The 27,641-nt window shown below is 45.7% G+C and overlaps 1 protein-coding gene across 6 annotated transcripts in view; it reads left to right on the forward strand.

Annotated features, from left to right (window-relative positions):
• Positions 1 to 27,641, forward strand: part of LOC139564545 (rho guanine nucleotide exchange factor 1-like) — a 53,437-nt gene that overhangs the window by 21,027 nt on the left and 4,769 nt on the right. For 3 of the 6 annotated variants that reach the window (XR_011672771.1, XM_071384144.1, XM_071384143.1), the window contains exons 3-28: positions 90 to 203; positions 725 to 823; positions 1,557 to 1,599; positions 1,726 to 1,831; positions 2,094 to 2,234; positions 8,929 to 8,958; positions 11,459 to 11,567; positions 11,717 to 11,807; positions 12,110 to 12,142; positions 13,340 to 13,549; positions 13,657 to 13,798; positions 14,929 to 14,940; positions 15,752 to 15,904; positions 17,872 to 18,068; positions 18,230 to 18,376; positions 20,399 to 20,478; positions 20,652 to 20,892; positions 20,967 to 21,067; positions 21,269 to 21,343; positions 21,456 to 21,531; positions 21,862 to 22,029; positions 22,562 to 22,649; positions 23,383 to 23,499; positions 23,770 to 23,831; positions 26,789 to 26,935; positions 27,021 to 27,262. Coding sequence is in view for 5 of the 6 variants with exons in the window: in XM_071384144.1 (XP_071240245.1) it covers positions 90 to 203; positions 725 to 823; positions 1,557 to 1,599; positions 1,726 to 1,831; positions 2,094 to 2,234; positions 8,929 to 8,958; positions 11,459 to 11,567; positions 11,717 to 11,807; positions 12,110 to 12,142; positions 13,340 to 13,549; positions 13,657 to 13,798; positions 14,929 to 14,940; positions 15,752 to 15,904; positions 17,872 to 18,068; positions 18,230 to 18,376; positions 20,399 to 20,478; positions 20,652 to 20,892; positions 20,967 to 21,067; positions 21,269 to 21,343; positions 21,456 to 21,531; positions 21,862 to 22,029; positions 22,562 to 22,649; positions 23,383 to 23,499; positions 23,770 to 23,831; positions 26,789 to 26,935; positions 27,021 to 27,262 (3,024 nt within the window). In the remaining variant the exon portion in view is untranslated. The remainder of the gene's footprint in view (positions 1 to 89; positions 204 to 724; positions 824 to 1,556; positions 1,600 to 1,725; positions 1,832 to 2,093; positions 2,235 to 8,928; positions 8,959 to 11,458; positions 11,568 to 11,716; positions 11,808 to 12,109; positions 12,143 to 13,339; positions 13,550 to 13,656; positions 13,799 to 14,928; positions 14,941 to 15,751; positions 15,905 to 17,871; positions 18,069 to 18,229; positions 18,377 to 20,398; positions 20,479 to 20,651; positions 20,893 to 20,966; positions 21,068 to 21,268; positions 21,344 to 21,455; positions 21,532 to 21,861; positions 22,030 to 22,561; positions 22,650 to 23,382; positions 23,500 to 23,769; positions 23,832 to 26,788; positions 26,936 to 27,020; positions 27,263 to 27,641) is intronic. The other 3 variants (XM_071384145.1, XM_071384146.1, XM_071384147.1) reach the window with 3 other exon arrangements.

Raw genomic sequence — 27,641 nt, forward strand, 5'->3', positions numbered from 1 at the left:
GTCTCCTTCTTCCCTCCTCTATTCCTCACCTCTCCCTCAATATATCTACTGTTTCTAACCGCCCCCCCCCCCCTCTCTGTCCATCCCAGACGGTGGATGACCACAGCAGTCACTTCACCAGTATAGAGCTAGTGAAGAGCCGGCCAACCCACCTGCTGGTCTTCCTTCAGCACGTCATCCTGCAGTTCGACTGTTCCTCCCTGGTGAGAACTACAGTGTGTGTGTGTGTGTGTGTGTATGGTGATGTATTGTCTGGTGTGTGTGGGCGTTTATGTCCATGTTAGTGTGTGATGAGTGTCTGTCTGCTCCATGTGTACCTCTGTTTCTGTGCATCTCCAGTGATATTAAGCATGCCTGTCTCTCCCTTTTATTCTGCATGCAGACACCGTGATCCACCCAGGTACTGTTACCCCTCCACAGCCCAGACAGCCTCCCTCTCCTCACCCCTCTCCCAAACCCCCTACCTCCCCCTGCCTGTCCCTGAAGCTAGCGATGCACCTGTATTTTAATAGACACCAGACTGTCCTCCACCGACCATACCGATCACTTATCTGTCCTCCACAGTGTCACAATATGCTGTAGAAAGTCTACATACGCCTGCGTAAATGACCTCCTAATAGTGTTATCGAAAATGGTTTGTGTGTGGTACTCACATCTTCTAGCTCCCTTCCTAATTGTTCTCTCTTTCTCGTTCTCTCTCTCTCTCCCTTCCTCCCCCTCTCAGTTGTGTTACCTCCATGCTGACCTCTTCAAGTGCCTCAGTACCAAAGAGACCAAGAAGCAGTTTGTGGAGTTCTACAACAGCTTCCTGGACAAGGGCGCTGTAAGTGCAAGAAACACAGAGAGCTAAGAAGCGACTGTAGAGCCAAGAGCCAGATGGCACCTCACTGTTCTGTTCCGTACTTAGTACCTATTCTGTACCGTACTTCCTCTGGTTTCTTGCTACTGGCCATTTGTCCAGCTGTACCCTCTATACCCCTCTTCCTCTCACCCTGTGTGTCTCCCCCTCTCCCTCTACTCAGTGTGTCACACTTTCTCACGCTGACAAACTACTTCCTGTTCGGGTCGTGGGAATGACATTTTACATTTAAGTCATTTAGCAGACGCTCTTATCCAGAGCGACTTACAAATTGGAAAGTTCATACATATTCATCCTGGTCCCCCCGTGGGGAATGAACCCACAACCCTGGCGTTGCAAGCGCCATGCTCTACCAACTGAGCCACACGGGACCATGACCTTTGGGAAAAATGGCTATTTCTATTGCTCTTTTTCTGTTTTACACTCCCTCTATTCTAAAAGGATACGTTTAGTGAAAGTTCATTGGAACATTCAGAGGTAGAGAGAGACTCATTGAGTAGAAATTGTACTTCTGTTTTCTAATTTTCCTCTTGCCTGCATAAAAAAAAGAAGGTTTTCAAGTGACATCTGGTGGTGACTGTGGTGTACTGCATTGTTTGAGATTTCTATACAAATTGTGTCGTAGAAGTCAGTGTGATGCATATTATCATTATGTCAAATGAAATGTTCTCTCTCTCCTTCTCTTCAACCCACACAGATTCTCAGAGTGCAAATCCCTCACAATGTATCGTTTGAGTTGGGTAAGCCCTACTACGATCGTTCTCTTATCATTGTAGATAATGTAGCCGTCACACTGCTATTCCACCACTGGTCTACTCAGCATTATCTGGATAAAGCATGGTGTTTATGTAATCTCTCTGTCTCAGACCGTACCAGACCAGACCTGCTCAGTGAGGAGCAGCAGAAGAAGTTTGTCCAGGATGTCCAGTTGGCTCAGGCCCCAGAGGTGCTGCGACAGCTGGAAGACTTTAGGTGACACACCCACATCCATAGAACCAGCAGTGACCTCATCAAAATCAGCCATATCTATGGAACCAGTGAAACAGCACCTATTGACTCACCAGTGATAACATTGGGTTAAAATAGTTTCTGCCCTAAACACAAACTCTCTTGTTGATCCCCATACATACGTGTGTACCAACTAGCCCTCAGCGATAATGTCAGACTGATGACAGTTATACAGTGTGAGATGTACATAGTTAAAGGGATACTTCCTGTTGTGCCTCCCTCTCAGGCAGAAGAGGATGATGGGTATGACCCCTAACGCGGCAGAGCTGCTGGAGGTGGAGTCTCACTACCCCACCGATCGTATCCCCATGGAGATGAAGGAGAAGGCCGTGGCAGAGACCCTGCTGGACAAAATGTCTGAGATCCAGTGAGTAGACGGCTGGGGGGGATTATTGACTGTCATAATGCAGTACTACATAACGTATAGCTTTTATGTAACTTTATAGATAAAGGTACAGTCTAATTAGCTAAGTTAAACCTCCCATGGCTTCGTTTGGGGGCAAGTTTAATTTGAATTCAATTAAATACTTTTTAGTATCATCATGACATCATGGGCCTCTAGACATCACAGTTCCAGTCCCTCAGCAGACATTTCTAGAATATGGTGCAGAAATACACACATTGACACAACCAGTTCAACACACAGGGACCACTAGGGGGATAGATGGATGATTAAAGACATGGAGGAGAGAGAGTGATTTGGGGTGAAAAGAAAGAGACAACAGTGATTGGAACAGAGAGGGTGAAAGGGAGAAGGAGGAGAGGAAGCAGAGAGAGAAGGATAGAGTCAGCAGTGCCACGTTGGCAGGAAGGCTCTCCCCTGGCATGCTGCCAACAGGAGGGAGGGGGAGGATGGAGAGTAGGGGCAGTGCAGTGTTATTGATGCAGTCCGGCCGCCGGACACAGAGAGAGTGTAGGGGGAAGTTCATCTATCTCTGACCCAGTAGCCAGACACAATGAATTAACACTGGAACAAGTGAGGAGGAGAGCAGGAGACAAGCTCTTTAACCTATAGTGTGAAGAGAGAGGATGAATGAGTGACTATAAGAGAGAGACCAACAAAGGGAAAAGGGATATGCCCAATGCATAAGTCCCTTTTCTCTGGTTACTACTGTATTGTCAGTGGAGGAAGTATGAAAAGCTTGTCAGCAGGCAGTGTCAAACACATCATAAAGCAGCTTCCCACCGGCTCTGTTACTGACACAATCAACTCTCTCTGTTACTGACACAGTCAACTCTCTCTGTTACTGACTCACAATCAACTCTCTCTGTTACTGACTCACAATCAACTCTCTCTGTTACTCACTCACAATCAACTCTCTCTGTTACTCACTCACAATCAACTCTCTCTGTTACTCACTCACAATCAACTCTCTCTGTTACTCACTCACAATCAACTCTCTCTGTTACTCACTCACAATCAACTCTCTCTGTTACTCACTCACAATCAACTCTCTCTGTTACTCACTCACAATCAACTCTCTCTGTTACTCACTCACAATCAACTCTCTCTGTTACTCACTCACAATCAACTCTCTCTGTTACTGACTCACAATCAACTCTCTCTGTTACTCACTCACAATCAACTCTCTCTGTTACTCACTCACAATCAACTCTCTCTGTTACTCACTCACAATCAACTCTCTCTGTTACTGACTCACAATCAACTCTCTCTGTTACTCACTCACAATCAACTCTCTCTGTTACTCACTCACAATCAACTCTCTCTGTTACTCACTCACAATCAACTCTCTCTGTTACTCACTCACAATCAACTCTCTCTGTTACTCACTCACAATCAACTCTCTCTGTTACTGACACAATCAACTCTCTCTGTTACTCACTCACAATCAACTCTCTCTGTTACTGACTCACAATCAACTCTCTCTGTTACTCACTCACAATCAACTCTCTCTGTTACTCACTCACAATCAACTCTCTCTGTTACTGACTCACAATCAACTCTCTCTGTTACTGACACAATCAACTCTCTCTGTTACTGACTCACAATCAACTCTCTCTGTTACTGACTCACAATCAACTCACTCACAATCAACTCTCTGTTACTCACTCACAATCAACTCTCTCTGTTACTGACTCACTCACAATCAACTCTCTCTGTTACTGACTCACTCACAATCAACTCTCTCTGTTACTGACTCACTCACAATCAACTCTCTCTGTTACTGACTCACTCACAATCAACTCTCTCTGTTACTCACTCACAATCAACTCTCTCTGTTACTCACTCACAATCAACTCTCTCTGTTACTCACTCACAATCAACTCTCTCTGTTACTCACTCACAATCAACCCTCTCTGTTACTCACTCACAATCAACTCTCTCTGTTACTCACTCACAATCAACTCTCTCTGTTACTCACTCACAATCAACTCTCTCTGTTACTCACTCACAATCAACTCTCTCTGTTACTCACTCACAATCAACTCTCTCTGTTACTCACTCACAATCAACTCTCTCTGTTACTCACTCACAATCAACTCTCTCTGTTACTCACTCACAATCAACTCTCTCTGTTACTCACTCACAATCAACTCTCTCTGTTACTCACTCACAATCAACTCTCTCTGTTACTCACTCACAATCAACTCTCTCTGTTACTCACTCACAATCAACTCTCTCTGTTACTCACTCACAATCAACTCTCTCTGTTACTCACTCACAATCAACTCTCTCTGTTACTCACTCACAATCAACTCTCTCTGTTACTCACTCACAATCAACTCTCTCTGTTACTGACTCACAATCAACTCTCTCTGTTACTCACTCACAATCAACTCTCTCTGTTACTCACTCACAATCAACTCTCTCTGTTACTGACTCACAATCAACTCTCTCTGTTACTGACTCACAATCAACTCTCTCTGTTACTGACTCACAATCAACTCTCTCTGTTACTGACTCACAATCAACTCTCTCTGTTACTGACTCACAATCAACTCTCTCTGTTACTGACTCACAATCAACTCTCTCTGTTACTCACTCACAATCAACTCTCTCTGTTACTCACTCACAATCAACTCTCTCTGTTACTCACTCACAATCAACTCTCTCTGTTACTCACTCACAATCAACTCTCTCTGTTACTCACTCACAATCAACTCTCTCTGTTACTGACACAATCAACTCTCTCTGTTACTGACTCACAATCAACTCTCTCTGTTACTGATTCACAATCAACTCTCTCTGTTACTGATTCACAATCAACTCTCTCTGTTACTGACTCACAATCAACTCACTCACAATCAACTCTCTCTGTTACTGACTCACTCACAATCAACTCTCTCTGTTACTGACTCACTCACAATCAACTCTCTCTGTTACTGACTCACTCACAATCAACTCTCTCTGTTACTGACTCACTCACAATCAACTCTCTCTGTTACTGACTCACAATCAACTCTCTCTGTTACTCACTCACAATCAACTCTCTCTGTTACTCACTCACAATCAACTCTCTCTGTTACTCACTCACAATCAACTCTCTCTGTTACTCACTCACAATCAACTCTCTCTGTTACTCACTCACAATCAACTCTCTCTGTTACTCACTCACAATCAACTCTCTCTGTTACTCACTCACAATCAACTCTCTCTGTTACTCACTCACAATCAACTCTCTCTGTTACTCACTCACAATCAACTCTCTCTGTTACTCACTCACAATCAACTCTCTCTGTTACTCACTCACAATCAACTCTCTCTGTTACTCACTCACAATCAACTCTCTCTGTTACTCACTCACAATCAACTCTCTCTGTTACTGACTCACAATCAACTCTCTCTGTTACTGACTCACAATCAACTCTCTCTGTTACTGACTCACAATCAACTCTCTCTGTTACTCACTCACAATCAACTCTCTCTGTTACTCACTCACAATCAACTCTCTCTGTTACTGACTCACAATCAACTCTCTCTGTTACTGACACAATCAACTCTCTCTGTTACTGACTCACAATCAACTCTCTCTGTTACTGACTCACAATCAACTCTCTCTGTTACTGATTCACAATCAACTCACTCACAATCAACTCTCTGTTACTCACTCACAATCAACTCTCTCTGTTACTCACTCACAATCAACTCTCTCTGTTACTCACTCACAATCAACTCTCTCTGTTACTGACTCACTCACAATCAACTCTCTCTGTTACTGACTCACTCACAATCAACTCTCTCTGTTACTGACTCACTCACAATCAACTCTCTCTGTTACTGACTCACTCACAATCAACTCTCTCTGTTACTGACTCACTCACAATCAACTCTCTCTGTTACTCACTCACAATCAACTCTCTCTGTTACTCACTCACAATCAACTCTCTCTGTTACTCACTCACAATCAACTCTCTCTGTTACTCACTCACAATCAACTCTCTCTGTTACTGACTCACAATCAACTCTCTCTGTTACTCACTCACAATCAACTCTCTCTGTTACTCACTCACAATCAACTCTCTCTGTTACTGACTCACAATCAACTCTCTCTGTTACTGACTCACAATCAACTCTCTCTGTTACTGACTCACAATCAACTCTCTCTGTTACTGACTCACAATCAACTCTCTCTGTTACTGACTCACAATCAACTCTCTCTGTTACTCACTCACAATCAACTCTCTCTGTTACTGACTCACAATCAACTCTCTCTGTTACTGACTCACAATCAACTCTCTCTGTTACTGACTCACAATCAACTCTCTCTGTTACTGACACAATCAACTCTCTCTGTTACTGACTCACAATCAACTCTCTCTGTTACTGACTCACAATCAACTCTCTCTGTTACTGATTCACAATCAACTCTCTGTTACTGACTCACAATCAACTCTCTGTTACTCACTCACAATCAACTCTCTCTGTTACTCACTCACAATCAACTCTCTCTGTTACTGACTCACTCACAATCAACTCTCTCTGTTACTGACTCACTCACAATCAACTCTCTCTGTTACTGACTCACTCACAATCAACTCTCTCTGTTACTGACTCACTCACAATCAACTCTCTCTGTTACTCACTCACAATCAACTCTCTCTGTTACTCACTCACAATCAACTCTCTCTGTTACTCACTCACAATCAACTCTCTCTGTTACTCACTCACAATCAACTCTCTCTGTTACTCACTCACAATCAACTCTCTCTGTTACTCACTCACAATCAACTCTCTCTGTTACTCACTCACAATCAACTCTCTCTGTTACTCACTCACAATCAACTCTCTCTGTTACTCACTCACAATCAACTCTCTCTGTTACTGACTTACAATCAACTCTCTCTGTTACTCACTCACAATCAACTCTCTCTGTTACTCACTCACAATCAACTCTCTCTGTTACTGACTCACTCACAATCAACTCTCTCTGTTACTGACTCACTCACAATCAACTCTCTCTGTTACTGACTCACTCACAATCAACTCTCTGTGTTACTCACTCACAATCAACTCTCTCTGTTACTCACTCACAATCAACTCTCTCTGTTACTCACTCACAATCAACTCTCTCTGTTACTCACTCACAATCAACTCTCTCTGTTACTGACTTACAATCAACTCTCTCTGTTACTGACTCACAATCAACTCTCTCTGTTACTCACTCACAATCAACTCTCTCTGTTACTGACTCACCATCAACTCTCTCTGTTACTGACTCACCATCAACTCTCTCTGTTACTGACTCACCATCAACTCTCTCTGTTACTGACTCACCATCAACTCTCTCTGTTACTGACTCACCATCAACTCTCTCTGTTACTGACACACAATCAACTCTCTCTGTTACTGACACACCATCAACTCTCTCTGTTACTGACTCACCATCAACTCTCTCTGTTACTGACTCACCATCAACTCTCTCTGTTACTGACTCACAATCAACTCTCTCTGTTACTGACTCACAATCAACTCACTCACAATCAACTCTCTCTGTTACTCACTCACAATCAACTCTCTCTGTTACTGACTCACAATCAACTCTCTCTGTTACTGACTCACAATCAACTCACTCACTCACAATCAACTCTCTCTGTTACTGACTCACAATCAACTCTCTCTGTTACTGACTCACAATCAACTCTCTCTGTTACTGACTCACAATCAACTCACTCACAATCAACTCTCTCTGTTACTGACTCACAATCAACTCTCTCTGTTACTGACTCACAATCAACTCTCTCTGTTACTGACTACAACAGAGTTATTCATTTTTTCTGCCCATTTAGATTCACTTACACCATCCTCTGCTCTCCTCCACAATCCCACACTCGCCCTCGTTCAGCTGCTACCCGTCTCTCCCCCTCTCTCCGCCACAACATGGTGATCTCACCTCCTCTGTTTCCCATTGGTCAGTCAGTGGAATGAAGGGATGGGCTTGGCGTCCTGATTGGCTTGGGGAATCCCGAGGAAACCCCTCCCTTTATGTTAATAGAAAATAAAAACAGTAGGATCTCATTTCCATATTCTTGCCTGCTAGTTGCATCAGACTAAAACACAGTTAAATAGTCATTTCCACTGTCCTGGAGCATTGTTAGATTTTTCCGCCCACCCTGCAGACAACTCCCAGAGAGCAGCTGTGCCTTGACTTCACACGTATCTTTTGCAGATAGTTAGACAGCTGATACCTTGCCTTGTGCAGAAAAGCAGATTGGATAGATTTGTACAGATTAGATTTTTGCAGTGTTTTAGTTTAAAAACAATTGTCAATAGTTTCTTGTGCATTGTTTTGGGTGCAGATTTTAATGCATCTCTCATTGTTTTAGACCTTGTTTTATTTTGTCCCTTTTTTTGTTGGAAAGATCAGAATATGTTCAGTAGCCTCTGCTCTGAACACAATATCACTGCAGTCAGATTTGAGTTGGATCAGGAGAAGCTTAGTCGCTTCAGATTCCACCGTCCCAAAACAGAGTTAAGAATAGGTCGAGAAAGAGCGTTGGAAAATGCCACTTAATCGACTCCGCCGGTAAGTCTACAGACTTGGCAATGTCTGCACTTATCTTTCTATCTCTTTAATATCTATTCATCTCCTCTCTTTCAGTCCCTCCATCGTCGCAGACGAGGAGAAATGGTGAGTTCTGTGTTTCACGGTGCTGTGTGTGTCTGAACCACTTCCGTCAATGTGTGAATGCATGCTAGACATGCTTTGTCCAGTTCCCTGCTTAGATTCATTGATGTTTTAAAGTCCATACATACATGCCTTATATTTATTTGACCTTCTTCCTCAATTAGTTTGTTTTGCTCTATAGTTGTATGTTGTGTAGACTTCAGTACTGTAGGGGAACGTTGTGCAGACTTCAGTACTGTAGGTGAACGTTGTGCAGACTTCAGTACTGTAGGTGAACGTTGTGCAGACTTCAGTACTGTAGGTGAACGTTGTGCAGACTTCAGTACTGTAGGTGAACGTTGTGCAGGCTTCAGTACTGTAGGTGAACGTTGTGCAGACTTCAGTACTGTAGGTGTACATTGTGCAGACTTCAGTACTGTTACTGTACGTTGTGCAGACTTCAGTACTGTAGGTGAACGTTGTGCAGACTTCAGTACTGTAGGTGAACGTTGTGCAGACTTCAGTACTGTAGGTGAACGTTGTGCAGACTTCAGTACTGTAGGTGAACGTTGTGCAGGCTTCAGTACTGTAGGTGAACGTTGTGCAGGCTTCAGTACTGTAGGTGAACGTTGTGCAGACTTCAGTACTGTAGGTGAACGTTGTGCAGGCTTCAGTACTGTAGGTGAACGTTGTGCAGACTTCAGTACTGTAGGTGAACGTTGTGCAGGCTTCAGTACTGTAGGTGAACGTTGTGCAGGCTTCAGTACTGTAGGTGAACGTTGTGCAGACTTCAGTACTGTAGGTGAACGTTGTGCAGGCTTCAGTACTGTAGGTGAACGTTGTGCAGACTTCAGTACTGTAGGTGAACGTTGTGCAGGCTTCAGTACTGTAGGTGAACGTTGTGCAGACTTCAGTACTGTAGGTGTACATTGTGCAGACTTCAGTACTGTTACTGTACGTTGTGCAGACTTCAGTACTGTAGGTGAACGTTGTGCAGACTTCAGTACTGTAGGTGAACGTTGTGCAGACTTCAGTACTGTAGGTGAACGTTGTGCAGACTTCAGTACTGTAGGTGAACGTTGTGCAGGCTTCAGTACTGTAGGTGAACGTTGTGCAGGCTTCAGTACTGTAGGTGAACGTTGTGCAGACTTCAGTACTGTAGGTGAACGTTGTGCAGACTTCAGTACTGTAGGTGTACGTTGTGCAGACTTCAGTACTGTAGGTGTACGTTGTGCAGACTTCAGTACTGTAGGTGAACGTTGTGCAGACTTCAGTACTGTAGGTGTACGTTGTGCAGACTTCCGTACTGTAGGTGAACGTTGTGCAGACTTCAGTACTGTAGATGAACGTTGTGCAGGCTTCAGTACTGTAGGTGAACGTTGTGCAGGCTTCAGTACTGTAGGTGAACGTTGTGCAGACTTCAGTACTGTAGGTGAACGTTGTGCAGACTTCAGTACTGTAGGTGAACGTTGTGCAGACTTCAGCACTGTAGGTGAACGTTGTGCAGACTTCAGTACTGTAGGTGTATGTTGTGCAGACTTCAGTACTGTAGGTGAACGTTGTGCAGACTTCAGTACTGTAGGTGAACGTTGTGCAGACTTCAGTACTGTTATTGTACGTTGTGCAGACTGCAGTCCTGTTATTGTACGTTGTGCAGACTGCAGTCCTGTTATTGTACGTTGTGCAGACTGCAGGACTGTTATTGTACGTTGTGCAGACTGCAGGACTGTTATTGTACGTTGTGCAGACTTCAGTCCTATAGTTGCATTACTTTGCCATAAATGGCATTCTGTAGCTGATGTAGACTGACTTGGTTTATGGTCTTATGGCCTCAGTTTGAAAAGCTCTCGCATTTTCCCTCTCAAGCTCCTCTTTCTACTCCTCCTTTCCTCTCTTGTAAACTTCCAACTCTCCACCCAGCATCACCCCAGCCTTTCTCATCTCAACCCCACCCCTTTTCTCATCTCAACCCCAGCCTTTCTCATCTCAACCCCACCCCTTTTCTCATCTCAACCCCACCCCTTTTCTCATATCAACCCCACCCCTTTTCTCATCTCAACCCCACCCCTTTTCTCATCTCAACCCCAGCCTTTCTCATCTCAACCCCACCCCTTTTCTCATCTCAACCCCACCCCTTTTCTCATCTCAACCCCACACCTTTTCTCATCTCAACCCCACCCCTTTTCTCATCTCAATCCCACCCCTTTTCTCATCTCAATCCCACCCCTTTTCTCATTTCAACCCCACCCTTTTTCTCATCTCAACCCCACCCTTTTTCTCATCTCAACCCCACCCCTTTTCTCATCTCAACCCCACCCCTTTTCTCATTTCAACCCCACCCCTACTCTCCGTCTCTTTCACGCCTGGTCTTTTTATTTACAGCTCATGCTTTTGCATCCTCTATAATAGTGTATCATTACTGTTTCTATTGCAATGCCAATATATATGCATTTATACAGTATGTACTTTCATCATCACTAACTTTACAGAGATCTCGCTCTCCCCCCTCTCTCTCGTCCTCCAGTTCGTCGATCTTTGCAGCAGTGGCCTTCTACATGAAGCACCTAGGAGTGAAGTCCAGAGTAGCTGACAGTAAGAAGTCCAGAGGGTTCTTCAGGAGACCCCTTGGGAAGGTGAGTCAGTTTGTCTGTCTGTCTGGTTGGCAGCTAGCTGGACTCCACGGTCCACAGTCCATACCACACACCAACCTATCCAGTATTATTAGACTGTTCTTGTCATAATGCGCTCTCTCTTTGTCTCTCTTCCTCCATCTCCATCTCAGAATAAGAAGAGTGAGGAGTCCACTAAATCTAAACCGAAGGGGGGTTTTCCCAACATCCTCAGCGCCGCCGGTGGCTGGATTGCTGGCAGCAGTACGTACCAGTAGTATCATAATATGAGATGAGATTGTACTTTATCAATACCCAAGGGGAAATTAGTTTGTCTTCCCTACATCGTTAAAAAACAACACAAAAATACTTACAGTAAATACATACTGCATACACTACTAAATACATATGCATACTGAAGGTACAGAGTATAAGCTATGTCAGGTGTTTGATTATCGTTCGCCATCTAAAAGTGGGTCTACCAGAATGACCGTAGTGCCTGTATAAGCCAAAGTCTTTGTAGAATTAAAAAGAACCCGTTGTCTTGCCCTGTGTTCTTCTTTCAGCTGAGGTCAAACTTCCTAAAGTGGAGGCTGAAGGTACCACCGTCTGGCTCTTTCATCTCCTCTTCCCCACCCCTTTATCTCTAGAATGGTTTAGTCCTTACTAATCAACCCCAATGCATGTTTGCATGTACCAAATCAAACCCGGAAGGGGATCTGAGGGGAATGCCGAGTTTTTGATTTGTTGACTTGCTGTTTTGCGTCTAGGTGTAGATTATATGGCATGATCTGTAATCACTGGTGTTTTGATAGATGGACTGACCACATACACACACACGCTAGAGATTGGGCGAAAAAACGAAAATCTGTGATTTTGCTATACAATGTTCCTGTAGATTGTTCTAAAAGTGTTATTTGGTCAACGGTAATAGCCTATGCGTTATGTTGATTCCTGCAGAAATTTGACGTTTGGTGCAACTTTGAAATGTGATGTTTGGAGAAACGCGGATAACCATCAGAATCTGACGTCAAATTGGTAAAACCTTGAGCTCTTGTTGTACATCAAGTATTCTAGGCCTAGCGCTGGAAAGTTGTTGTAGGATGTTAGCCTAGGTAGATTAATCAATTAGCCTACATTTACTGATAGATGAATCAAATAGCCTACTTGTCTATATAGCAACAATATCACTAGCTTAGTGTTTTGAGTTCCCACCGCCATCTCAGTTGACTTACTTGGCACTGGAACTAAATGGTCAAAAGCCCTCCCGCTAATGTAAAGTAGCCTAACTGTCCCTTTAAAACGTTTAGTTTTATTGTTGTAGGCTATGTATTGTTATCGAGCAAAAATAGTTACATTCATCACATTATCACATTATCGTCCATCTCGCCCAGCTCTAGCACCTCCCCCAAACATAATTTATTGCTGATTTATCATTATCGAAACAATTGGTCAATTTAACACGACATGGATTTTTGTCCATCTCGCCCAGCTCTCTCTCTCTCACACACACACACGGTCAGTCTGTTGTAGGGTTGTGAACATAGGCACTAAACTGTCCCCACCCTGAGAATGATTAACCCTCCTCTCTCACCACAGATCGACTGACTGCCCTATACTCATCCTGTCTGTCTCTGTCTGTTTCTCTCTCTCATGGTCTGTCATGGTCTGTCATGGTCTCTCATGGTCTCTCATGGTCTCTCATGGAAATGACTGACTGTTTTGACTCTTTTTTTTCTCAATGTCATCCCTTTTACCATCTATTTCTCTACTCTCTCTCTTTCTCTCTCTCTCAGTGGATAAAGAGAAGGTGAATCAGGAGCGTAAGGTTCCCAGCAGCCTCGTCCCCTCTCGAGGCTCCTCCGCCCCTGATGCCGCCCTTCCAGCATTAAACAGGAAGTCTGTTTCCACAGGATCCTCCCCCCATCAGGGTTTGGAGGTCAGCGAGGGCTCAGGGGTTCACATCAGCGTGACCTCCAGCCCAGACTTCTCCCACAGCGAGATAGGTAAGGCTGATTGGACGGCTACATGGTAGCATAGCAACACCCAACCTAACTTAGGGTGTGTTCAGTGAGGTGAATCTGATGTGTGCTATTTTTCCCTCTTCTCCCAGGTCTGTTCAGCAGTCGTTCGGACCCCCAGTTGGTGGCGGAGGGAGGCGAGGTGTCCCCCGCGGGGATGGCAGGGGGGCTGGCTGTATGGGAGCCCCCCTCACCCAATGAACCCCCCCTGGAGGAAAACCTGGACAAAGACAGGTGAGAGAGAGGTAGTAAGGGATAAATAGAGGAAGAGAGAGGTAAAGAGACGGGGGGGTGGAGTAGATGAGATGTATAAAACCAAAGACCAACATAGACCCAACACCATTAGGTAGAGATGAACATACAGTCAAACATTTTAAAAATGTTAGGGGTCAGTGGCTATGCTAAGACTGAGGAAGCGTGGTAAAACTCCCTCAGTGTCTCCGTCCGTCCCTGCTGTGTACTGTGCTGCCTAGCCTACCTACCACACCTTAGCCCTGGCCTGCCAGAGCAGCTCCATGTAGCGAACATCACTAAGACCTACCCAGCATTTGGAGATGGACCCTTACTGGGGCTACAGGGACCTGGTCTTCCTCTCCAGCCCGCAACCCCCTCTTCCATTCTCCTCTACCCCAAATATCTTGTTTTGTTTACCTGTTCTCCACTTTCTTTCACTCTGTGTGTGTCCATTTTTCATGTTTGTTTGCTCCTCTTCCAAAGCACCACTGCTGTCTCCTTGTTTGTGCGATGCTGACTCTGCTCAGTTATTCAGAGCAAGTTAAGTGTATAATAGTTAACATTGTACTGTAGTGTGTCATCTTGTCTGTGTGTCTGCAGGCTAGACTCAAGTACCAGAGCTGGGTAAAGCTGGCATAACGTTGTTATGTTGTCTGGGGTTGTGCTTCTGTCTGAGTTGGGCATTCATTGTGCTATATTTGGTTTGTACAGCATTGTATCTCTACAGGCTTAAGTTGACTTTTACTGTGCTTCAGCCGTGCGGTCCAGCTTTAGATTTGTCTGTTGTCGGCTTTATCCCAGTCCTATTGTAAGTCAAGCAGTGAGGTCTGGTTCGCTTTCATGTCTGTTGCTTGCAGAAGGCATCAGTGTGTGTGGTTCTATAGGGTTCCGCTATGTTCTGTTGTCCAGTCTTCACAGGGCTTCATGTGGTACCATGTTCAGGACAGCAGACGTCTTGTGTTTGTGGGCGTGCTTTGCTTTCTGTGGTTTTACAGTGCGTTCAGTGCTGTTAGCCTCCGTCCGTGTGCTGCAGCGGTTGATGGGGGGAGTTGGAGGTTTGTAGAAAGGGGGTGTGTTACTGTTGAGTGGTTGTGGTGGTTATGTAACTGTGCTGTCCCGTGTTTTTACAGACGCAAGACAAGGTGGGTTTCTACTTCTCTACGACAGGGATACGGACACACACTGGGCCTCATATTGATAACACACAGTCCATCCTGCGTTACCACACACACACACACACACACACACACACACACACACACACACACACACACACACACACACACACACACACACACACTGCATGGCTAAGTATTGTTTATCCTGTACCTTGGAGTGACGTGAGTGAGCTGTGATGTTAGAGGATAATAATCTTCTTGTCTGTGTGTGTACTGTGTGTGAGATTGGAAAGCTGATAAGCCCAATTGGTTGCCATTTTAACATTGCGTAATTGAAAGGCCTTGGTACACAGACACACTGAGATGTTACTAAGGACCGCTTTCTTAACTAATAGTGTTGAGGTAGATGGGCTTCCAATGTGTTTCTAATAGGGCTAGTCATTAAGCAGTAACCCAGGACTGTGTGGAGTGTCTCTATGCTCCTGAGTCTAACCATCCATTCTCTGTCACATCTCTTGTGTGCTTTTCCTTTGATCCTCTACATTCCTTTGACATCACATTGACTTCCTCTGTAATGGTTCTCCTGCTTGGATCCACTTGATCCTAATATCTCCCCTGTCTTCGTTGTTCCACTCTGTACTCTTTGGTTTGGTCTTTTGGACCATTTCCTTGTGGTTCCTGTACTCCTCACTCCGTCTGTCTCCACTTCCTCTCCTCCCCTGCCTTCCTCCTTATACTACCATCCTCCTTGTATTTTTCCACCCACTGGCTCTCCTCTCGCTCTCCTCTCTCCCTTCCCTCGATGTACTCTCCTCCTCCCTCCCTCCCTCCCCAGGCGTGTGGGGCGCAGTGAGAGTGCTCGTGTGGACAGACATTCCTCCCGTCGCCGTGGCTCCTCCCGGGCCAAACAGTCGCGTTCCCGTAGCGACGTGGACCTGCAAGCCGCCGCCACGGCAGCACACTCCTCCCCGACCTCTCCCCACCCCTCGTAAGGCAGACCCCCTACCCCCCTTTCTCTCACAGGGGGAGAGAGAGGAGCACAGCCACAGATGGACAGAGTCACTGATGGACAGACTGACTGACTATACTAACTGATGGACAGGCAGGCAGACTGACTGACTATACTAACTGATGGACAGGCAGACTGACTGACTATACTAACTGATGGACAGGCAGGCAGACTGACTGACTATACTAACTGATGGACAGGCAGGCAGACTGACTATACTAACTGATGGATGGACAGGCAGGCAGACTGACTGACTGAATGACTATACTAACTGATGGACAGGCAGGCAGACTGACTATACTAACTGATGGATGGACAGGCAGGCAGACTGACTGACTGAATGACTATACTAACTGATGGACAGGCAGGCAGGCAGACTATAGTAACTGATGGACAGGCAGACTGACTAACTATAGTAACTGATGGACAGGCAGACTGACTAACTATAGTAACTGATGGACAGGCAGACTGACTATAGTAACTGATGGACAGGCAGACTGACTATAGTAACTGATGGAAAGGCAGACTGACTATAGTAACTGATGGACGGGCAGACTGACTATAGTAACTGATGGAAAGGCAGACTGACTGACTATAGTAACTGATGGACAGGCAGACTGACTGACTATAGTAACTGATGGACAGGCAGACTGACTGACTATAGTAACTGATGGACAGGCAGACTGACTGACTATAGTAACTGATGGACAGGCAGACTGACTAACTATAGTAACTGATGGACAGGCAGACTGACTGACTATAGTAACTGATGGACAGGCAGACTGACTAACTATAGTAACTGATGGACAGGCAGACTGACTGACTATAGTAACTGATGGACAGGCAGACTGACTAACTATAGTAACTGATGGACAGGCAGACTGACTATAGTAACTGATGGACAGGCAGACTGACTATAGTAACTGATGGAAAGGCAGACTGACTATAGTAACTGATGGACAGGCAGACTGACTATAGTAACTGATGGACAGGCAGACTGACTATAGTAACTGATGGACAGGCAGACTGACTGACTATAGTAACTGATGGACAGGCAGACTGACTGACTATAGTAACTGATGGACAGGCAGACTGACTGACTATAGTAACTGATGGACATGCAGACTGACTGACTATAGTAACTGATGGACAGGCAGACTGACTAACTATAGTAACTGATGGACAGGCAGACTGACTAACTATAGTAACTGATGGACAGGCAGACTGACTGACTATAGTAACTGATGGACAGGCAGACTGACTGACTATAGTAACTGATGGACAGGCAGACTGACTGACTATAGTAACTGATGGACAGGCAGACTGACTAACTATAGTAACTGATGGACAGGCAGACTGACTGACTATAGTAACTGATTGACAGGCAGACTGACTAACTATAGTAACTGATGGACAGGCAGACTGACTGACTATAGTAACTGATGGACAGGCAGACTGACTAACTATAGTAACTGATGGACAGGCAGACTGACTAACTATAGTAACTGATGGACAGGCAGACTGACTGACTATAGTAACTGATGGACAGGCTGACTGACTAACTATAGTAACTGATGGACAGGCTGATAGACTCACTGACATTACTGACCAACTAACTTTGCTTTACTGACTGCAGCTTCATTAAGACAGGAAGAGATCCATGCTGTGACACAGCTTGACTGGAGGAGGGTCAGAGCCAGAGTTATTTTCTTAGAGTCAGGGCTACAGTATCAACTGTAACTACGTGTAATGTTAGTGCTGTGTGTGGATTATGTAGACTTTGAAACAGCCAATAGCGTACTGTCCCAATCCAAATGCTTCTCAACCCAAGCAGGTTTTCTAGCTTTGCGTTAGATTCTTTTCATATTATCGCCCATACCCTTTATCCCCATACCCTTATACCTGCCCCTCTCCTCCTCCTCTGTCGTCGTCCTCTCTTCCATCAGTGTTGATGAAGGGGTGTTACTCCCCGAGGGTGTGCTCCCAGGTCTTTCCCTCTCTGGCCCCACCCCCCAGCAGGAGGAACAGGACCCTCGCCTCCTGGAGCTGGAGCAGGACCCGCCCAACTGGAGAGAACACACCCCCCCAGACACCCTCAAAGACCTCAGCAAGAAGGAGACCAAGCGGCAGGAGGTCATCAACGGTGAGGAGGGACGAGGGAGGGGTGGGGGATGGAGGGATCCAGCCAACGGAGGAGGAAAAACAAAGGTTTAGAAATAATTGCGGTGTAACATTGAGCTGCTACTCATCTGATGCAAAATATTGTGAATAAATTGGCACTAGAGTAATCTCTCTCTCTCTCAGAGTTGTTTGCGACGGAGCACGCCCACGTGCGCATGCTGAGTGTTCTGCAGACAGTGTTCTGGAAGCCTCTGGAGAGAGAGGAACTCATGACCGCCACAGAGCTGGCCACCATCTTCCCCAGCCTGGATGAGATCATAGACATGCACTGTGAGTACAGTCCCACCGCTGCTTAACCGTAGTATCACCATAACCCCCGCTACAGTACAACCACATGACCAATGTACTGCCACTGGACGACCGTAACCCCCGCTACAGTACAACCACATGACCAATGTACTGCCACTGGACGACCGTAACCCCCGCTACAGTACAACCACATGACCAATGTACTGCCACTGGACGACCGTAACCCCCGCTACAGTACAACCACATGACCAATGTACTGCCACTGGACGACCGTAACCCCCGCTACAGTACAACCACATGACCAATGTACTGCCACTGGACGACCGTAACCCCCGCTACAGTACAACCACATGACCAATGTACTGCCACTGGACGACCGTAACCCCCGCTACAGTACAACCACATGACCAATGTACTGCCACTGGACGACCGTAACCCCCGCTACAGTACAACCACATGACCAATGTACTGCCACTGGACGACCGTAACCCCCGCTACAGTACAACCACATGACCAATGTACTGCCACTGGACGACCGTAACCCCCGCTACAGTACAACCACATGACCAATGTACTGCCACTGGACGACCGTAACCCCCGCTACAGTACAACCACATGACCAATGTACTGCCACTGGACGACCGTAACCCCCGCTACAGTACAACCACATGACCAATGTACTGCCACTGGACGACCATAACCCCCGCTACAGTACAACCACATGACCAATGTACTGCCACTGGACGACCGTAACCCCCGCTACAGTACAACCACATGACCAATGTACTGCCACTGGACGACCGTAACCCCCGCTACAGTACAACCACATGACCAATGTACTGCCACTGGACGACCATAACCCCCGCTACAGTACAACCACATGACCAATGTACTGCCACTGGACGACCATAACCCCCGCTACAGTACAACCACATGACCAATGTACTGCCACTGGACGACCGTAACCCCCGCTACAGTACAACCACATGACCAATGTACTGCCACTGGACGACCGTAACCCCCGCTACAGTACAACCACATGACCAATGTACTGCCACTGGACGACCGTAACCCCCGCTACAGTACAACCACATGACCAATGTACTGCCACTGGACGACCGTAACCCCCGCTACAGTACAACCACATGACCAATGTACTGCCACTGGACGACCGTAACCCCCGCTACAGTACAACCACATGACCAATGTACTGCCACTGGACGACCGTAACCCCCGCTACAGTACAACCACATGACCAATGTACTGCCACTGGACGACCGTAACCCCCGCTACAGTACAACCACATGACCAATGTACTGCCACTGGACGACCGTAACCCCCGCTACAGTACAACCACATGACCAATGTACTGCCACTGGACGACCGTAACCCCAACTACAGTACGACCGCCAAACCCCTGACATACAACCACACTTACACAGTATGACTACATGACTGCTACTGCATGGCTGTGACCGATACCCGACAACAGCACTTCTACAGTTCTGATACTGGCTGAAGTCAGTCTGACCACTGTAAATTGTAAGGTTGGGAACTGCCAAAGACCTCACGATACGATGTTACCACGATGCTTAGGTGCCGAGACGATATGTATTGCGATTCGATGCTGTAATTTTATTGCGATTCCATGTTCCAAACATAGCTCTCACCATACGTCTGCTGCAGGAGGACAAGAGAGATTCATAAGAAAACAAGTTTTGATCAGTCATGGAAATAAAAGTGCTGAAAACAAATTGGTTCCTTATTTAAAAAGAAGATGGAGAATAAGCTCTGAAGGGAAAATACTGGAACTTTGGTGCAACTAGCGCAAAAATAATATTGCGATACTGTCAAAATAATACAGCATACCTTCCAAAATTATATCCTGATATATAACTGTATCAATATTTTCCCCTCATGACTAGTAAATGAACCCTAGTGTAACTGGAGTCCAATCGTAAATTGATCTCAGTCTGACCGTAATAACCCAACCATAAGTCTACCCCAGTCCAACCGCTGTGCTCCCTGTGTGTTTCTGTGCAGATGCTTTCTATGAGCACCTGAAGAAGCTGCGTCAGCACAATTTCATCGTCAAGGCCATCGGAACCACGTTACTCAACAGGGTAAAGAACAGGTCACCTTCCATCACCCCTGTCTGTGCCCCTCACTGCCCTCTCTCTCTGCCCCTCACCCCATCTCAGCCTAACACCCTCATCCCTTATATGAAGTGGATACTTAGGGAAATGGATCCCTGAAGAAAGCTTTTAATGCTCCCTCTCTCACTTTCTCTGTCTAGTTTGGAGGGACGGAGGGTGAGTGGTTTCAGAAGCTGACGTCTAGGTTCTGTAGTCACCAGACGTGGGCCCTGGAACAGCTGAAGATGAGACAGAAGAAAGACCCTCGTTTCAACTCCTTCATACTGGAGGCAGAGAGTAGGCCTCAGTGTCGTAGGCTGCAGCTGAAGGACATCATCCCCACTGAGATGCAGAGGCTCACCAAATACCCCCTACTGCTGGAAAACATTGCCAAGTGCACAGGTCTGTGTATGTCCTTCCCTGTTCTCATTCAGAGAGAGTGTGTGTGTTGTGACGTGTTGTGTGTATTCCCGTAGAGGACACCTTGGAGAAGGAGAGTATTCAGCAGAGTGCAGAGTGCTGTAGGAAGATCCTCAACCACGTCAACGAGGAGGTCAAACAGATGGAGAACCTGCTGGTGAGACACACACACACACACACACACACACACACACACACACACACACACACACACACACACACACACACACACACACACACACACACACACACACACACACACACACACACACACACACACACACACACACACACACACACACACACACACACACACACACACACACACACTACAAATGATTTCTCTCTCTCCCTACAGACCCTGAAAGACTACCAGCGCCGGCTGGACACCTCAGGACTCAAACCCAGTAACGAGCTGTATCTGGAGTACAAGGTGACTGACAATAGTGAGGGCTTCTTGTAGTGTGGTCCAGTGCTCTTCATGCTATCCTTTCTACAGTCGTCCCGTTCTCTCATTCTTTATCAGTTGTTCTCTTCTCTCTCAGTACCTTGACCTGGCCCAGAGAAGGATGATCTATGAGGGGCCTCTGACCTGGAGAGTGACCAAGGAGAAAACATTAGGTGCACTATCAACTCTACAAACATTAGTTTGTTTTAATGTATCAACCAATCGTCTGTCTGATTTCATTTTACACAAACCCAAACTGTTGTTCTTCTGCTGTTTACTTCCTGTCCCACTCTCCTCCTCCTCCTCCTCTCCACCCTGTTCCTGTCCCACTCTCCTCCTCCTCTCCTCTCCACCCTGTTCTTGTCCCACTCTGCTCCTCTTCCTATCCTCCTCTCCTCTCCACCCTGTTCTTGTCCCACTCTCCTCCTCTCCTCTCCTCCTCTCCTCTCCACCCTGTTCCTGCCCCACTCCTCCTCTCCTCCCTGTTCCTGCCCCCCTCTCAGAAGTGCAGTGTGTGTTGCTGGGGGATCTGTTGGTGCTGTTACAGAAGCAGGATGATAAGATGGTGTTGAAGTGTCAGAGTAAGAGTAACATTGCTGTTCAGGAGGGCAAGCAGATGCTCAGCCCTATCATCAAACTAGACTCTGCCTTCCTCCGAGAGGTGGCCACAGGTGAGACACGCACATCTTTAAATACTTCATTTGAATGCACAAATCACATTACAGTCCCGAACGATTCAAACATTTCAAAGGTTCACAGATACATGGACACACGTAGTGTCAAAGCACCTTCTCCATATAGCTAGGCTGTCCATGACAAAGAGGAAAGAGCAGTACCTTGCTAGCTGTTTTGCCTTTATCCCTATGCAGTCCTGCAATCTGATGGCCATGCACTGTCAGCCTATGTACACGGCCAAAGGCTGTTCAGGCATGACTCAAGAGGCTGGTATTTCAGAAACTTGACAGCACAGGGTTTGATCCATGTAAGAGTCAAAAGAGCAACCCACTTCCAAAAAGAGCATCTGTCTCCGGCCTCCCCCCACAACAACAACACCTGCCATATTTGGTATTCAAGAAAACACAACACCATCAACATGGAGACACACACACACACACACACACACACACACACACACACACACACACACACACACCTTGCAGGGATATGTCATATCAATCCCCCTCTCTTCTGTCCCTCTGTCAGACCGTAAGGCCTTCTATGTGATCTTCACCTGGGACAGCGGGGCTCAGATCTACGAACTGGTGGCTCAATCTGTCGGGGAGAGGAGGAAGTGAGTGTGGGAGAGGGAGAGAGAAGGGTTTGGGAAGGGGATTGGGATTGGGAGGGGAGAGGGAGAAGTGAGTGGGGGAGAGAAGGGTTTGGGAAGGGGAGAGGAGAGGAGAGAAGGAGATTGGGAGAGGAGAGGGAGAAGTGAGTGGGGGAGAGGGAGAGAGAAGGGTTTGGGAAGGGGAGAGGAGAGGAGAGAAGGGGATTGGGAGGGGAGAGGCAGAAGTGAGTGTGGGAGAAGGAGAGAGAAGGGTTTGGGAAAGGGAGAGAAGGAGAGAAGGGTAGAGGGAGAAGTGAGTGGGGGAGAGAAGGGTTTGGGAAGAGGAGAGAAGGGGATTGGGAGAGGCAGAAGTGAGTGTTGGAGAAGGAGAGAGAAGGGTTTGGGAGGGGGAGAGGAGAGAAGGGTTTGGGAGGGGGAGAGGAGAGAGGAGAGAAGGGGATTGGGAGGGGAGAGGGAGAAGTGAGTGGGGGAGAGAAGGGTTTGGGAAGGGGAGAGAAGGGGATTGGGAGGGGAGAGGGAGAAGTGAGTGTGGGAGAGAAGGGTTTGAGAAGGGGATTGGGAGAAGTGAGTGGGGGAGAGAAGGGTTTGAGAAGGGGATTGGGAGAAGTGAGTGGGGGAGAGAAGGGGATTGGGAAGGGAGGAGAGAGGTTTATGGGGAGGGAAGATGAGAGGTGGATGATATGAAGATAAAGACAAAGCACCAACTGTAGTGGTGATGTGGCTTTGTTGTGTGAAGCTGGACAGATGTGATCAAGATGGCGGTAGATGAGCTGAAGAAGACAGGACCTCCATCTGACCTGAAGAGAGGAAACAGCATCTTAACTGGAGGAGGACACCCATACAGCCCCACCACGTGAGTCAACACAGCTCTGAGTGTGCAATGTTATAAGCCAGTCCTCTGAGCACTGATCACATTTCACATTTTAGTCATTTAGCAGACGCTCTTATCCAGAGTGACTTAAAGGAGCAATTAGGGTTAAGCGCCTTGCTCAGGGTACATCGACAGATTTTTCACGTAGTCGGCTTGAGAATTTGAACCAGCGACCTTTCGGTTACTGGACCAGCGCTCTTAACCGCTAGCCTCCCTGCCGCCGATCACATTTCTTTCTCGCTTTCTCTTCAGGTTTCCTCAACCCCCTCTCAGCCCCACTGAAAATGGAGGAGTCTTGTTGAAAAACAGCATTGGTGAGAACAGACAACAAAGCACCTCTTTCAAGCCATTGAGCTTCTAGATGTTGATAATGTCGTTGTTAATGGTGTTATTACTGATGTTTATTTAGTTTTACTGTTACTGCATTACTACCAAGACTGTTCCTGTGTTTTTACTGTTACTACCAAGACTGTTCCTGTGTTTTTACTGTTACTGCATTACTACCAAGACTGTTCCTGTGTTTTTACTGTTACTGCATTACTACCAAGACTGTTCCTGTGTTTTTACTGTTACTGCATTACTACCAAGACTGTTCCTGTGTGTTTACTGTTACTGCATTACTACCAAGACTGTTCCTGTGTTTTTACTGCATTACTACCAAGACTGTTCCTGTGTTTTTACTGTTACTGCATTACTACCAAGACTGTTCCTGTGTTTTTACTGTTACTGCATTACTACCAAGACTGTTCCTGTGTTTTTACTGTTACTGCATTACTACCAAGACTGTTCCTGTGTTTTTACTGTTACTGCATTACTACCAAGACTGTTCCTGTGTTTTTACTGCATTACTACCAAGACTGTTCCTGTGTTTTTACTGTTACTGCATTACTACCAAGACTGTTCCTGTGTTTTTACTGTTACTGCATTACTACCAAGACTGTTCCTGTGTTTTTACTGTTACTGCATTACTACCAAGACTGTTCCTGTGTTTTACTGTTACTGCATTACTACCAAGACTGTTGCTGTGTTTTTACTGTTACTGCATTACTACCAAGACTGTTCCTATGTTTTTACTGTTACTGCATTACTACCAAGACTGTTCCTATGTTTTTACTGTTACTGCATTACTACCAAGACTGTTCCTGTGTTTTTACTGCTACTCCATTACTACCAAGACTGTTCCTGTGTTTTTACTGTTACTGCATTACTACCAAGACTGTTCCTGTGTTTTACTGTTACTGCAGTACTACCAAGTCTGTTCCTATGTTTTTACTGTTACTGCATTACTACCAAGACTGTTCCTGTGTTTTTACTGTTACTGCATTACTACCAAAATTGTTCCTGTGTCTTTACTGTTACTGCATTACTACCAAGACTGTTCCTGTGTTTTTACTGTTACTGCATTACTACCAAGACTCTTCCTGTGTTTTTACTGTTACTGCATTACTACCAAGACTGTTCCTGTGTCTTTACTGTTACTGCATTACTACCAAGACTGTTGCTGTGTTTTTACTGTTACTACCAAGACTGTTCCTGTGTTTTTACTGTTACTGCATTACTACCAAGACGGTTCCTGTGTTTTTACTGTTACTGCATTACTACCAAGACGGTTCCTGTCTTTACTGTTACTGCATTACTACCAAGACTGTTCCTGTGTTTTTACTGTTACTGCATTATTACCAAGACTGTTCCTGTGTCTTTACTGTTACTGCATTACTACCAAGACTGTTCCTGTGTTTTTACTGTTACTGCATTACTACCAAGACTGTTCCTGTGTTTTTACTGTTACTGCATTACTACCAAGACTGTTCCTGTGTCTTTACTGTTACTGCATTACTACCAAGACTGTTGCTGTGTTTTTACTGTTACTACCAAGACTGTTCCTGTGTTTTTACTGTTACTGCATTACTACCAAGACGGTTCCTGTGTTTTTACTGTTACTGCATTACTACCAAGACTGTTCCTGTCTTTACTGTTACTGCATTACTACCAAGACTGTTACTGTGTTTTTACTGTTACTGCATTATTACCAAGACTGTTCCTGTGTTTTTACTGTTACTGCATTACTACCAAGACTCTTCCTGTGTTTTTACTGTTACTGCATTACTACCAAGACTGTTCCTGTCTTTTTACTGTTACTGCATTACTACCAAGACTGTTCCTGTGTCTTTACTGTTACTGCATTACTACCAAGACTGTTGCTGTGTTTTTACTGTTACTGCATTACTACCAAGACTGTTCCTGTGTTTTTACTGTTACTACCAAGACTGTTCCTGTGTTTTTACTGTTACTGCATTACTACCAAGACTGTTCCTGTCTTTTTACTGTTACTGCATTACTACCAAGACTGTTCCTGTCTTTTTACTGTTACTGCATTACTACCAAGACTGTTCCTGTGTCTTTACTGTTACTGCATTACTACCAAGACTGTTGCTGTGTTTTTACTGTTACTGCATTACTACCAAGACTGTTCCTGTGTTTTTACTGTTACTACCAAGTCTGTTCCTGTGTCTTTACTGTTACTGCATTACTACCAAGACTGTTCCTGTGTCTTTACTGTTACTGCATTACTACCAAGACTGTTCCTGTGTCTTTACTGTTACTGCATTACTACCAAGACTGTTCCTGTATTTTTACTGTTACTGCATTACTACCAAGACTGTTCCTGTGTCTTTACTGTTACTGCATTACTACCAAGACTGTTCCTGTCTTTTTACTGTTACTGCATTACTACCAAGACTGTTCCTGTGTGTTTACTGTTACTGCATTACTACCAAGACTGTTCCTGTGTTTTTACTGCATTACTACCAAGACTGTTCCTGTGTTTTTACTGTTACTGCATTACTACCAAGACTGTTCCTGTGTTTTTACTGTTACTGCATTACTACCAAGACTGTTCCTGTGTTTTTACTGTTACTGCATTACTACCAAGACTGTTCCTGTGTTTTTACTGTTACTGCATTACTACCAAGACTGTTCCTGTGTCTTTACTGTTACTGCATTACTACCAAGACTGTTCCTATGTTTTTACTGTTACTGCATTACTACCAAGACTGTTCCTGTGTTTTTACTGTTACTGCATTACTACCAAGACTGTTCCTGTGTTTTTACTGTTACTGCATTACTACCAAGACTGTTCCTGTGTTTTTACTGTTACTGCATTACTACCAAGACTGTTCCTGTGTCTTTACTGTTACTGCATTACTACCAAGACTGTTCCTATGTTTTTACTGTTACTGCATTACTACCAAGACTGATCCTGTGTCAATAGAACGAGATAAGAACATCCTGACGGATGAGATGAAGTCTGTGGACTCTCGTCATTCGCTGATTGATTACCTCTCGGACAAAGGCTTCGACTTGATTGGCCACAGCAACAGTGATCAGGTGAAAGTGGCCAATAGCGCGTTAAACGAAGGTGAGTGGGTTTATTTGATTGGTCCAAACGGTTACCATTTTCACTGATGTTCCTCTTACTGTTATGTTCCTGTCTCCTGCCACAGTCATGTCCCTCAAGAGGCTGTTGGTTGGCAGCATCAGCCTATCAGACAACTCACAGCCTGATGAGGAGAATGGAAGAGAGGTACCAGAGAGCCAGGACCATGGACTGCAAGGGGAGGAGGGTGGAGGGATGAAGATAGAGGAGGAGGGAGGGATCAGTGCTCCTCTGGTTCTGTCCCAGGAGAGGATGGAGGAGGTGCGCCGGAAACTGCAGAGTCTGGAGGTACAGCTGAAGAGACTGCAGGTGAGAGAGCAAGGAAGGAAGGAAGGAAGGAAGGAAGGAAGGAAGGAAGGAAGGAAGGAAGGAAGGAAGGAAGGGAGGGAGTTGTAGAGGATTGAGTAATGGGGTTGCAAAGGATGACTGAAGCATAAAAGGAGGGAGCCAAGGAGGACAGATGGGGACGAACAGCAGCATAGAAGAGAAAGATAGAGAAAATCACTTCACCAGGGCTTGTGCTGCTCTGCTGCTATTGTCACTGAAATGGCTATGTGAAATTGGAGTTCTGGGACAATGGCCTTTGTCTGCAGCTAGCTGTGTGATGTCACAAGAGCACCCACAAAAGGGAAAGAAGATTATGAAAGGAAGGGATGGCGGAGACGGAGGGGTGAAGTGTGTGTGTGTG

The sequence above is a fragment of the Salvelinus alpinus genome, chromosome 35, assembly GCF_045679555.1.
Source record: "Salvelinus alpinus chromosome 35, SLU_Salpinus.1, whole genome shotgun sequence".
Taxonomy (NCBI): Eukaryota; Metazoa; Chordata; class Actinopteri; order Salmoniformes; family Salmonidae; genus Salvelinus; species Salvelinus alpinus.